The sequence below is a fragment of the Ammospiza nelsoni genome, chromosome 15, assembly GCF_027579445.1.
Source record: "Ammospiza nelsoni isolate bAmmNel1 chromosome 15, bAmmNel1.pri, whole genome shotgun sequence".
In the NCBI taxonomy this organism is placed as follows: domain Eukaryota; kingdom Metazoa; phylum Chordata; class Aves; order Passeriformes; family Passerellidae; genus Ammospiza; species Ammospiza nelsoni.
This window is the reverse complement of record NC_080647.1, coordinates 5,138,261-5,151,505: the sequence shown is the minus strand read 5'-3', so window position 1 is coordinate 5,151,505 and position 13,245 is coordinate 5,138,261. Positions and strand designations below refer to the sequence as shown.

At 48.1% G+C, this 13,245-nt stretch overlaps 1 protein-coding gene across 1 annotated transcript; it reads left to right on the top strand.

The window, feature by feature from the left end:
* Positions 1-4,827: 4,827 nt before the first annotated feature.
* LOC132079844 (putative P2Y purinoceptor 10) lies at positions 4,828-12,955 on the top strand. The gene is made up of 2 exons (XM_059482666.1): positions 4,828-5,052; positions 10,570-12,955. The coding sequence occupies exon 2, from the start codon at positions 10,572-10,574 to the stop codon at positions 11,592-11,594; it is 1,023 nt and encodes a 340-aa protein (XP_059338649.1). The 5' UTR covers positions 4,828-5,052; positions 10,570-10,571; the 3' UTR covers positions 11,595-12,955.
* Positions 12,956-13,245: the final 290 nt, after the last annotated feature.

Here is a 13,245-nt window from a genome sequence, read left to right as displayed (position 1 = left end):
ACACACCCCACACGTGTCCTACAGAGCACCTGATTGCTTCCAAATCCAGGCTGGACAGGGATTTGAGCAACCTACTCTAGGTGGACACCAGGAAGGTGTCCCTGCTCGTGGCAGGGGGTTGGAATGAGATGAGATTTAAGGTCTCCTCCAGCCCAAATAGTCCTGTGATTCCATGAAAAACCTGACAAGAATGAGTCTAACCTGGCCTTGGACACCTCCAGGGATGGGGCAGCCACAATTTCTCTGGGCACACTGGGCCAGGGCCTCCCTACCCTCACAGGGAAGGATTTCTCCCCAGTATCTCATCTAAAAGTCTCCTAATTTTAAATGCAAACAAATTCTCTCTTTGGTGGAGTCTTTGGTGCTGTTTCCAGACAAAGTGAAAGGGGAAGCAGAGCCTCATGAAGAAAATGTGATGAAGAACATGACTGGGGTTGATCATGTTTGTTGGGAGGGGGTTTTCTGGTCTCGGGAATTCCCCACGGAGTTCATTAGGTTTGCCTTCCAGTTCTCATGAAAATTCTCACCCTTCTCTTTGCAGCCTTCATGGGGAGACTGCACCAATGTCACAGACAATATCTGGGACACTGGCTTTGGGATCCCAGGATGGTTTGGGATGTGTCCAAGCTCACCCTGTGACTCTCAGACTTGTGCTGCCTCTACAGAGCAGTGAGTCACCTGTGGGTGAGAGGTGACAGAATTCCAGGAGATACGTCCAGGCTGAGCTGGTTCCCTGAGGCTGATGTTCCAACACCAGTAGCTCTTCTTGCTGGAAGCTCTAAATTAACAAATTATAACCTCTACATTTAACTGTACCTCACCAGATTGTGCTGGTGATTCTCCCCCAGGAAAACGAGAGCAATGGCTTTAGCACAAAGCTCCAAAAGGAACACAAACAATGCACTCAATTCCCTCTGCATGTAAGGAAAAGGAATTTCATGTGCCAGCTTGTGGCAGCTGCTCCAGGGGAACTCACCACTACAAAGACCCCCTTGGGTCTTTGCAAATAAATTAAACTGGGCAAAGAAATTAAAACCACCACAGGCAAAACTTGGAGTTCATTTTCCTCCCCAGGTTCCTCTCCTTCATAATTTTCATTTATCCCCTCCAAAAAGGCTGCTGGAATCTGTCCATCAAGGGATTCTGAGCTGCAAGAGACGAAGGAGAAGTTTTCAGCAAAGAAAACCAACGATTATTTTTAGCATCAGCTGCATGGAAAATACTTCTCAGAGGCTCTGCTTGGTTAGAGGGGAAGACACATTTTCTGCTTTTTAGTTTCTGCAAAAGACCCATAATTAGGAAGTAAATGACTCTGACAAAAAGCAATGGTTCTGATGGGCAAATCCTTGCGGCCAGCACTGGCCAGCCCTGGCTCTCCCACTGGAAAAGCTCCTCAGACTCTCCTCCAGCTCCAGGGATTCAAGCTGCTCTGAATAAAACTAGGGCGAGCTTCCAAGGGTTTGGCCACCAGCATTCCAAGATCTTTCTTTTTCTGCTGTCAGGGGGGAATATTTTATATATTTTTGTTCCTGTAGAAACCCTTGGTGTGTGCTTTCAGCTCGTTCCTTATCCCCGTTCCAAGCGCCCACGGGAGGGAACGGCTGTCATGGGACACAGGGATGGGCTGGACACAGCTACTGGGCAGCTCTGTTAGGAAAAGAGCTGGTTTGAATTAAAAATCCATTTCTTTGGAACAGAATCAGCCTCTCTTTTGGACAGGAGGGACGTGTGTGTCTGTACTGGGGGCAGAGGAAATCGTTAACAACGTGCTGCAATTGAAGCTCTGTAAGAGCAGAGAGAGGCACTAATGAGCAATGATGTTTCAGGGTCCAGAAAATGCAGGTAATTAGAAGTTATTTCTCACAGAACAGCCCGTTCTGACTTTTTCCATGTGCCTCCTGCTCTTTTTTGTTGCAAGGAAAAAAAATTATTATCAGCTTGAGGCCCAAAACCAGAAATAAAAGGGAAGATTTTTGAAATGTTTGTCATTCTCTGTTCCTCTTTCTGTTATCTGATACATTAGAGTAAACAACACCGTTATGTAATTTAAGCTCCACATATACATTTCACTCTCCTTTAATTAATCCTTTATAATCTCCACAGGAAGAATCACTGAATCAGGATACAATTATTTTCTCTTTGTCAGAGTACAACTTTTGACCAAACTTAGATAAATTTCTTGGTGTGATCTTTTGTTGAATATCTGCTTTTCCACACTCCAAAGGCTTGACTTGACAGCAAATAAATTTGACATGAAATCTAAATCTTGATGTTATTTATTGGCTGCTCCATCCAATACTATTATTATTTATTGGATGCTCCATCCTTGGAAGTGTCCAAGGCCAGGCTGGATGGGGCTTGGAGCAGCTTGGGATGGTGGAAGGTGTCCCTGCCCATGGTAGGGGGTGGAGCTGAATGGACTTTGAGGTCACTTCCCATCCAAATATCCTGGGTTTCTGTGATTTTAGAAAAAATTAATAATTATGCACTATTATGAATATTGCTATATTAATAATACTACACAATAATCTATACTATAGATTACACAATAATATGTACTGTAATAATCTTTTCTATATACAAAATAATACATTTTCATAAATTACATACCTATCTCAAGAATAAATTAGAAATGCAGCTGCTTTTCCTCTGGTTCCCACTGAAGGGCTGTAATTTGTTTTATGGGAGGGTTTTTTCCTTATTTGATTTCTCCCCTTATAGATGTGGAAAAACCTCTAAAAAACCAGTTACAGTTCTATGGACTAAACCACAAAAAAGCCACAGAGCAGCCACTTAATTTTGGATTTGGGGGAAAAAACTTGGAAAGGAAACAGAAGCGTGGAAAAGGCATGGAAACTTCTATTTGGGATCATTGCACATCAAACCCAGCTTCTGAAGAGCAGACAGGCAAAGCTGGAGCTATTCTTTTGGGTTAAAACCACGACATTGCTCAATTATCTGTCACATGATGATGGCACTGAAGTCCAGGGGGCCTTGCAGGATCCAAGCTCTCCTTTAATCCAGGTAATTATGGTAATGACTATTTCTGGGAAGCAATAACCAAGAAGAGGAAGAGCCTTTATGCTGCACAAACTGAAGTTTTACCCTCAGAAAGAGAGCAAAGAGCTCTGTAGGGAAATTCCATCGGACCCAACATAACTGTCTGCAAAATCTCCAGGCAGTTCTGGTTTATCAGCAGAAAAAGCCACTTCCTGAGCCCTTGTCTGCAGGATAACTGATAAACCACCACAGTAAACAGGGTGCAGATCCTCTGCAACTGTACTTATTTAAGGAAGAAGAAATTCAGCAGTATATTCTGCAGGTGCAATGAGCTGCACTTTTAAATTTCCTACGTCGTCCTAAAACTCTCATGTAACAACCTGCCCCAAACCACAGCAATTTATGGCCATGGGGAAAGGCAGGAACAGCAGCTGCATCTTTCCCCTCTCCTTTTTTCCCAAGGATTGTGACTTTTGCTCAGATCACTCAAGCCTGTCCTAGATGGAGATTCATGCAGAGAAGAGCATCTGCACACGAGCTGATAATGAGGGTGGTGGTGCCCTGGCACAGGGTGCCCAGCGAAGCTGTGGCTGCCCCTGGATCCCTGGAAGTGCCCAAGGTCAGGCTGGACAGAGCTTGGAGCACCCTGGGCTGGTGAAAGGTGTCCCTGCCCATGGCAGAGGGCAGAACAAGAAAACTTTAAACTCCTTTCCCTTCCAAACCATCCACGATTCTGTGATTCTGTGAATGTTTGTTTTCCACAGATGCTGGTGCGGTCAGTCAGGGAACTGCTGTTCCCAAATTCGCAGCTTGCCAGGCTGCAGAGTGCAGTGATTTTTATGTGAAAGACAATTTTGTGATTGGATAAATTCCAATAAATATGTTTCCGTTGCTGAAGGAAAAAAAAAAATCAGCTAAACGGGATGTGCTGATAAACATTCCAGCACTGGCCAAAACCTCACTATTACTTTTCAAAAGGTCCATATAAATAATTTAAAATAAACACCTGGCAAGCTCCCAACTTCTACCAACCTGCTTTGACAAGTGATGGAAACGAGACTGTCTGGAAAGCTCAGCGTGGGATTACCTGAATGAGCCATCAGTTTTGGTTTTCTGAGGTTTCTGAGCTGTCAGACATCAACACTTACATTGTCCCCATGTCAGGTAGGAGCTGCTGTGATGTTTGATTTCACACACTCAGACCACAGCAGAGCAGAGTTCAGCTGGTGACAGTCGAGTGCTGAGAGCCAGATCCCAGAGAAGCAAAGCAGGGCAGATTCCTGGTGGCTTTCTGAAAATCCAAACAATGAGATCCTCCAAGGGGGTAAAGGTGTAGCTTCAGCCGTGTATTTATCCCCTGGGATAAGGTGAGGCTGGATCTGTGCCCATTCCTTGAAGCAATGTCAGAAGTGCCACCCTTGGCAGGGAGATCCAGCAAGTGTAAACCGAGCTGGGGACTTATTTAGCTCGGGAGAAATGTCAGGCAAGGCTCCCACTGTGCTAAAAAAAGCCATTGGGAAGTAAGACCTCATCTGCAGGAGGATTGAGCTGGAGCAGAGCACCCAGCGGGTCCTCAGCCCCAGGGGCAGGAGGGGACAGCAGGGACAGCTGCCAGGCAGGAGCAGGCAGAAACCTCGGGAGCATTTCCATGGTCTGCTCAGAGTTGTGCTTGGAGAGGAGGAAGAGCTGGAGGGAAGGAAGAGTTGGAGAGGAGGAAGAGTTGGAGAGGAGGAAGGGGTGCCCTGCACCCAACTCCACTTGGAATTTTCCCAGTGGGTGCTGAGCCAACCCAGCAGAGCTGCAGGACAGCAAACACCTGGGACAAAGGCACGTAACCCCATTCTGGGGTCACTGTGGGGACATCTGACCAGGACTGAGCTGGCAGGGCTGGGAGCAGGGCTCGAGCCACATCTGAGCACCAGCAAAAGCAGCACCTTTTGTGGCACGTTGTGATGTCACACAGGTCCCCTTGCTGGTGTAAACAGTGGTGCAGGGGACATTTCACTTCCTCCTGAGCACTCGGCTGCACTGAGCACAGCTCTGCTTGCCAAGGTAAGGCTGCTTTGAACGCTCTCCTTGCGATCTAGAACCGTGCTGCCTCCTGCAGAAACATCCCTTTCTTTCCTCAGGCTTTTCCTTGGGGGGTGGCTCTTGCCAGGAGGAGATTTGTGGCACTTGGAGCCCTGCAGCAGCAGCAGCAGCAGCCGCTGCTCTCCTTGTGTGCCAATGCTCTGGGTGAACACATGGAGGAGTTCAAACAGTGGCTGCTGCGCCTGCAAAAACAAATGTCAGGCGTGGGCAATTAGCGGCGCTCCAACTGTTCTCCAGTGTCATTAGCAGGGATAATTTCTGTCTCTTGCCTGATTCCTCTGGGAATATATTTTATTTTAAAGTCATACTTGACAGTAAGGGTAAAACGCAAATCTGTTTTTTGCAATGGGGATTTATATTGCCATAAAATAAAATCCATGTGCTGCCCATCTTTGTGCCATCTGAGGCTCTGTGAGTGAGCAGCAACAGGAGGAAATTGATAATAGTGTGGGGACATGAGATGACAAAAATAGCAGGATTGCTTGGACTTGCTTTTGCTAATGAGAATCCTGAGGCGGTTTTCATTCCTAATTCAGGCTGTAGTCTGGATTAAAACTTGACTTCATGGGCTGAAGGTTTTAAACTTAACTTCATGGGCTGAAGGCTTCAAATTTGACTTCATGGTCTGCAGGTTTGCAGCTGTTCTTTGCAAAAGGTGCATTTCTGCTGACTTTGCTTTCACTTGCACCAGCAGCTCAGCTCTGCTGGGAGCCCAGCAAACAGCCCACAGGGTGGTCACAGACAGGATGTAGAGTGGGTGGCCCCTGAATCCAGGATTTCTGCACGTAGATCAAGAGGGAATCTCACAGAAGGTGAGTCAGGATGTCAGGATCTGCAGGAGGGGATTCTGAGCAGGATGGAGCAGCAGCTGTGCAGGGACAGTGGCGTTCTTTTCAAGGGCATATTTTTGGTGTCAAGTAAAAGTGCAGGGACTTTGGCCCCAGTGCCAGCATCATCAGCCATGGGAATTCCATCCATGAGGGAAGTGCATCTGTGGGATAGCCCTTGCCCAGCCTGGAGCCAGCACCCTGAGGGGGCTGTTGCTGTCTCTGCTGGAGCAGCAGGAAGGAGCTCCACCAGTGCTGCAAAACGAAAATACAGCAGTCAGCCCAGACATGCTCTTTTTCTGTGAAAGAGAAGCCAAAAAAGCACCTTTAACTGTAAAATGTTTCACCTCGAGCACAGAGGTTTCACTTTGGTGTCATGGCTGTGCACTGAGGGCAGAGTGTGGAGCTGTTTGTGCCCCAATCAAATCAACCTGGCTCTGATGGGCACCTCAGACAGATCCAGGGCTCTGGAATGACATCCCTGTGCTTCTCAGCCTATCCAGATGAACATCTTTTGCCTAGGAATGCTATGCTTATTTTCCAAAGCTCCAGTAATAACATGCTCGCTTCTTATATCCTTATTGCAACAGCATCAGGGATGCAGAATCTCACAAAAATATAAAAAATAGTGGTTGGATTTCAGTGTGTTTATTTGATACTTTTTTTTTTTTTAATAATCATTTTCTGATAGCAATATTGCAGTGGGAACCACCTCTCTGCAGGATGTCAATGAGCACTGATAAAATCCACTGGAGATTTCAGTTTTCTGCAGCCCCTGCTGCACACCCACCATACAGCAAAGGACTTTGGAAATGTAATTTTAGGCCCCTCAGTGGTATCTCAAGTGTCTGCTTTTGTGCACAAGTGGGAAGAGAAGGGGTTGGTGTAGGATTAAGCCTCAGTCTGAGCCCCAGTGAGAGGAAAGGCAGAAATGCAATAATTTTGTGGTGCACTGTGTATGTGTGGGTGCATTTTGATTAAAAAGATGGTTTAGTCTTGTTATGTTTTTATGGTTTTGTAATGAAATTCTTAATCCTCAGAAAGGCCCTGCTGATGAGGCAGCAGACACCACCCCATGCATATTAATTGTGGTAATGTATTAATTGTGTGCACTGCCAGCCTGCATCAAGTAACCCTGCTCAGACCCTGAGTTCCCTGAATGCAGAGAGGCATTTTCTGACTCCAGGGTACCCACCTCTGTTCCCAGTCTCTAAGTTAGATCTGCTGGGGTGGTGGACATCACCTGCAGGATGGGTGTTATAACCTCCTGGCTCCAGGGTTCACCACAGCTCAATGATCTCCACCAAAGTGCAGCTTTTCAGGATTCTTCTACCTGCAAATTGAATCATAGAATCATTAGGTTGGAAAAGACTTTTAAAGATCATCAGGAAAGATACCAGCAACCAGGTCCACTCCTGGGAACATTTTTTTTCCTAATATCAGTTATTCAGCAACACTGGATATTTTCAGTTTGGGTTCTTCCTAAATGATGGCAAGGTGGACTTATGAGAGCTCCCACTGCTGCCACTCAGACAACACTTGGGGGTGAGAAAAATAGCTTAAAGAGAGCCAAGAAATGAGATTTGAATGAACTCTGACACCTTGTGGACAATTGGCAGATGAAGGTGATGGATGAGGGGGAAGCTCTCCATGCCCTGGGCAGGGTTTGTCCCACCAGAGAGGCAAGCTGAGCTCTGGGATGGAGTGTGTGCCCTCAGCATCACCCTCATGCTCCAGGGACACATGCTGGACACAGCAGTTTGCCCTAAAACCTCTGGTCAGAGCCCAGTTTGAGTCAGCAGACCATCACCCCATCACCCCAATTGTCCTTAGTGTCACATGAGACCTAAGTCACAGAATCACAGAATATTCTGGGTTGGAAGGGACTCAATAAGACCTAGCTGTATTTAAGAACCTTGATAAGCAAATTGGCTGCTGTTACTCATTGGACTGAAGAACAAGCACACACTGGCCAGCATTTAATTAGATAATCAATTATAAAAATGTCTTTAAAATATTTTTGCAGTTGTACCTAATCCTGTGTGGTTTTAATGGTCACCCACCAGCTGTGTCTGGAGGAGCAGCAGACCAGACCTTCCAGGCTTGGTATCCAAGGAAAACCAGGCATATTAGGACTTGGAAAATGGTTTCTTGGCCAAGGGAGAGGTGACCTGAAGGAACAGAAGGTGCAGTGGGTGTGCTTTTACCAGAGACAAGGCCATGGCCAGCTGGACAGCAGCTGGAAAGGGATGAAACCTCTGGAGCAGCAGAAATTCACAGGTCTCCCAGGAAATGGGATGTAACCCACTGTGAGGGGAGGAACAGCCCCGTGCTCAGCTCCAGTCCCTGTTCACTCCCTGTCCTGGCAACTCCCAGATGGAGAGCAGGAGGCCTCCATTGCTGCTTCTCGGGGCAGATAAATCCATGAGCCAGATGAATCTTTTTTCTGTGTTTCTGTCACACTTCAAGCCTCTTCCCTCCTCATGGGCCTGTTTTGGCCTTGTGGCAGGAGCAAGGCTGTGGTGTCCTGGGATGGGGAACATGGAGCAGAGCATCCTATCCCAGAGATGTGTGTGGGGAGGGGGATTGTGTGTGGAGCTGGGGGAACAAAAGCAGCTCTGAGGGCCTGGGATCCAGCAGCAATGAGGACTGGGATCCAGTAGCTCTGAGGGCTGGGATCCAGCAGCAATGAGGGCTTTGGGATCCAGTAGCTCTGAGGGCTGGGATCCAGCAGCAATGAGGGCTTTGGGATCCAGTAGCTCTGAGGGCTCGGGATCCAGCAGCTCTGAGGGCTGGGATCCAGCAGCTCTGAGTGGTGGGATCCAGCAGTGATGGGGGCTGGGATCCAGCAGCAATGAGTGCCTGGGATCCATCAGCAATGAGCACCTGGGATCCAGCAGCTCTGAGGGCTTTGGGATCCAGCAGTGATGAGGGCTGGGATCCAGCAGCTCTGAGGGCTTGGGATCCAGCAGCGATGAGAGCTCAGAATCCAGCAGCTCTGAGGGCTTGGGATCCAGCAGCGATAAGAGCTCAGAATCCAGCAGCTCTGAGGGCTTGGGGTCCAGCATCTTGGTGAAGGAAGGGGATGAGCCAGAGAGCTTCCCAAAAGCAGCACTTTCCTGATGCTTGGAGCAGCTGGAGCTGCTAAAGCTGAGACTGCTTTAGCAGGGGATAAACACACAGACCTTGCTTTTTGAAGGCAGTGGGAATGTGAGAGGGAAGCTGAGAAAGAAAGGCAAGAATCTGTTTGAGGTTACAAGGCCCTGCTCACTGCCCGTGCCGCATGTGGGACCTTGTCATGTCTGGGCGTTTTGGGGGCTGAATCCCAACCCTTCCATGGCATTCTGGACAGAGTCTGGATGAGCTGCCAAATGTAAGCACCACAATGATTAAGAGGCTGAAAACCCAGCAATTTGTGCTCTGTGTCAGTGAGAGCTCTAAACTCAACTCTTTTGGTAACATGAAGGAAAAAGCTTCAGTAACAGAGTAGGAGTTACTAATTTCTACCTACAGAGACAGTTTTTCTGGCGAATGCCCCTTGCAGGAAATGAGTCAGAGGAGTGAATCAGTGTCTGCAGTGCCATATGAAGCTGATTTTCAACTTTAACCGTTATAGTCAACATGGGAGGGAATCACTGTAGAGAGAATTATAACCCTGGGAGGAAACCCCCAATAAACCCCAGCTCCTGCCTGTGTTGCCTTGCTGAGGATGAGTTACCAAACTTACTGGTCCTGGTTACAAAAGCTGGCAAGAGAAAAGTGGCCCAACAGTTCAATACGTGGCATCTTGCTGATGGCTGGAGACAGAAATTGGCAGTATCTAAAAAGTAAAATTATCTGACGGAAAAAAGAGTCAGACTGAGGCTGCCATGGTGATGAGAAATAGAAGCTGGTGGCGTGACCAGGTCTCTGTGTGTTCCATCAGCTTAAATACATTAACAGAACACTTCAGGAGCACTGGCTGTGTTCACAACAGTCACATTTTCCAAGTCCACTCCCTGCTACCCTTTTGCATGTGGTTTGTGCCTGTAATGCCGGAGAAAGTGGGTCCATGAGGTCCTCTGAAGGGCTTGGAGGCCTGTCCCCCACATAATGCCCAACACAGCCCAACATATCCCTGGAAGTGCTCAAGGCCAAGCTGGATGGGGCTTGGAGCAGCCTGGTATAGTGGAAGGCATCCCTGCCCATGGCAGAGGGTGGGACTGGATGGGCTTTAAGGTCCTTTCCAACCCAAACCATTCCATGATTCAGTGCTTGGCACCCACACTCTGAGCGCTGGGCCATGACCATGATGGAGGCTGGGATATGCCACTTTCATCCATGTATTCCTGCCTTGCTCCCAGAGACCAAACCGCAGGAGACCTTGAAGACATGGCCAAAGGAGGGATGAGCAGCTTTTCTGCTGCCCCATTATTAATGTGGCACAGCTTCACTTGTGCTCCTGGGACTGACGCACCAGGAATGGTCTCCCACGCCTGAGGGAACAGTGGGATCTCTGACAGGGCAGATCTGAACATGATTCCAGGATGTTTCATGCAGACAACATTCCCAAACCTCTGCTTTTGCTAAACAGCCAAATGGGAAATGCAGACATGAGCACTGACAACTCTTGCAGAGCCTTTGCCTTCACATCCCGTTTTTGTCTCCACAGGCATGATCCACCCACCCTACACCATCCCAGCCTCTTCCAGCAACCCAGTCATGACCCAGAGCAACCAGAGCTGCTCCCATCAGGACCTCCCCTTCAAGAGCATCCTCTATGCCACCACCTACACCCTCATCTTCATCCCGGGGCTCCTGGCCAACAGCGCTGCCCTGTGGGTCCTGTGCCGGTTCCTCAGCAGGAAGAGCAAAGCCGTCATCTTCATGATCAACCTGGCCGTGGCCGACCTGGCTCACGTCCTCTCACTTCCTCTGCGCATTTACTACTACATCAACCACATCTGGCCATTTGGGGATGTCCTGTGCTTGCTCTGCTTCTACCTGAAGTACCTCAACATGTACGCCAGCATCTGCTTCCTCACCTGTATCAGCATCCAGCGCTACTTCTTCCTGTACCACCCCTTCCAAGCCAAGAGCTGGAAGCGCCGCTACGACGTGGCCATCAGCGCCCTGGTCTGGCTCGTGGTGGGTGCTCTCTGTGTGCCCTTCCCCATCATGAGGAGCCACGGGCTGGGTGCCAACACCACCAGCTGCTTTGCTGACCTGCAGGTGAAGCCGATCGACAGCAAGGTGGGAACGGTGCTGATGACCGGCGCTGCTGAGCTCCTGGGCTTTGTGGGCCCACTCGTCATCATCTTATTCTGCACATGGAAAACAAGAGACTCCATCCGGGGCTTCCATGTCCCAGAGGAAAACAGCGGGGAAAGGAGGAAGGCCCTCAGGATGGTTTCCATGTGTGCCGTTGTGTTCTGTGTGTGTTTTGCTCCCTATCACATCAACTTCTTCTTCTACATGTTGGTGAAGGAGAATGTCATCACTGACTGCCTCCTGAGCACCATCACGCTCTACACCCAGCCCTTCTGCCTGAGCCTCGCCAGCTTCGACTGCTGCTTGGATCCCATCATCTATTTCTTCATGACTTCTGAGTTCCAGGAACAGATTTCCAGGCACAGCAGCATGGCCATCCGGAGCCGGCTCATGAGCAAAGAGAGCGCCTCGTCAATGAGGGAGTGACAAGAAAGCCACTTGGAAGAAGCTGAGGTATTTCATGTGAAATCTGATACTGGTCTGGGATACTCCATTACCAGCTCTTTTGTGAAAGGTCCTGCAGGTTTGTACAAGGGAGTTTTGTGGTAGTGTAAATTTTCCAGTATATAGAAGATAAATCCTTGTCTAAGACTGATGTGTTAGAATCTGGTGAGTGACCCAATTGATGTGACTGTCCCCCTCCCTGTGCCACCCACACCTGGCCTCACTGGACTACAGAATACACAGGAGGAAGTGAAAAAACTTTTACTGGGAAATGGTGGAAAAGTCCCAGGCTTTTCTTCTATTTTCCCAGGCTCTGTGATCAAGCCAGAGACAATCACGCATTCATACACTGACATCTGCTGAAGGATCTTCTCTGGGAAAACCACACCAGAACCTAAAACTGGCCAGTAGCAACCAAAGGACATTGTGGTTTGTGCAGTGGGGGCTGTGGACAGGTGAAGGTAGTTTCCATGTGTTCCTGGGTTTGGTGCATCCCACTGGTCACCAGTGACCTCTGCTCCCCCTTTCCACACTCACCCTCCTGCTCTGCTCCTCCTTTCCCTCCTCACCCAGCTCTGTTTGCTCCCTAATCGCTGACACATCCCACAACTCGCACCTGCAGCTGGTGTAACACCCTCTGCAAGGCAAATTCTCCTCAAACACCCAGAGAGTGGCACCTTCCCTTGCTCCAGGTGACTTTCTTCCTCTCCAAGATGGCAAGGTGGACATGGGCAGGTGGCTTTTGCCTTTAGACTCCTTGGGGCAGGACCATGGTGGTTCTGGGATCAGTGCAGGTGGGTTTGATGGTGCTGGTGGTACCACTCAGGTTCTCACTCTCTTCTATTTGTGGTCCAGAGGTACCTGAGATGAATCTGCCCCAAAAAAGCTCAGCTCAATCTGTTCAGTTGATGCATCTAGTAAAAAAGAGAAGAGTCCTTGCCAAGATGATTTCACTGATAGGCCAGAAGTTAAGTTCATAAACTATTGTGATTTTTTTTCCATCAGGTCCTGTCATGATCATAATGTTTACATTTTTAGGTAGCTATGCAAAGCAGTGACAAGGAATGATTAATTTACCCTTTATTTTTAAATTAGTTACAGGTCTTCAGCCGAGTGCCCTCACTCTGTTACTTCAAGGGTATCTCGTGATACCTGGGGATGGATTTGGCTGAATAGTGACCAATTTATTGCCTTTGGAAATCAGTATATTTTCAAAAGAATGTGAACAATTTGTACAGTCTTGCAACAGTTGCTACAAAACCAGAAGAAATACCAGAAACACTTGCTATGCATATTTTAACTCCAACTATTCAATTCCAGTGAGTAAATGTAGCTCAGCTAAATATTTTCTGTATGTTGTGTTTTCCTATTTCTCTGTTTTGCAAAATAAATGAAAAAAAAGTGGGTGGGCAGGAAAGCCAAGAATCAGGGTTTAAACAACCATTTCCCTCTAAAAGGCAGTGGCACTGATTAAACACAATAAGCTGTCATAGTTCTCCTCCCAGGTGTGAGAAGTTGACTTTGGGCCAAGTAGGATGCACTGGGGTCGATGGAAATGTTCTCTCTGATGCCACTGACACAATAAATGTTTGCACACTGCAAGGAGTCCCCTTCCAAAGGGATGGATGCTCAC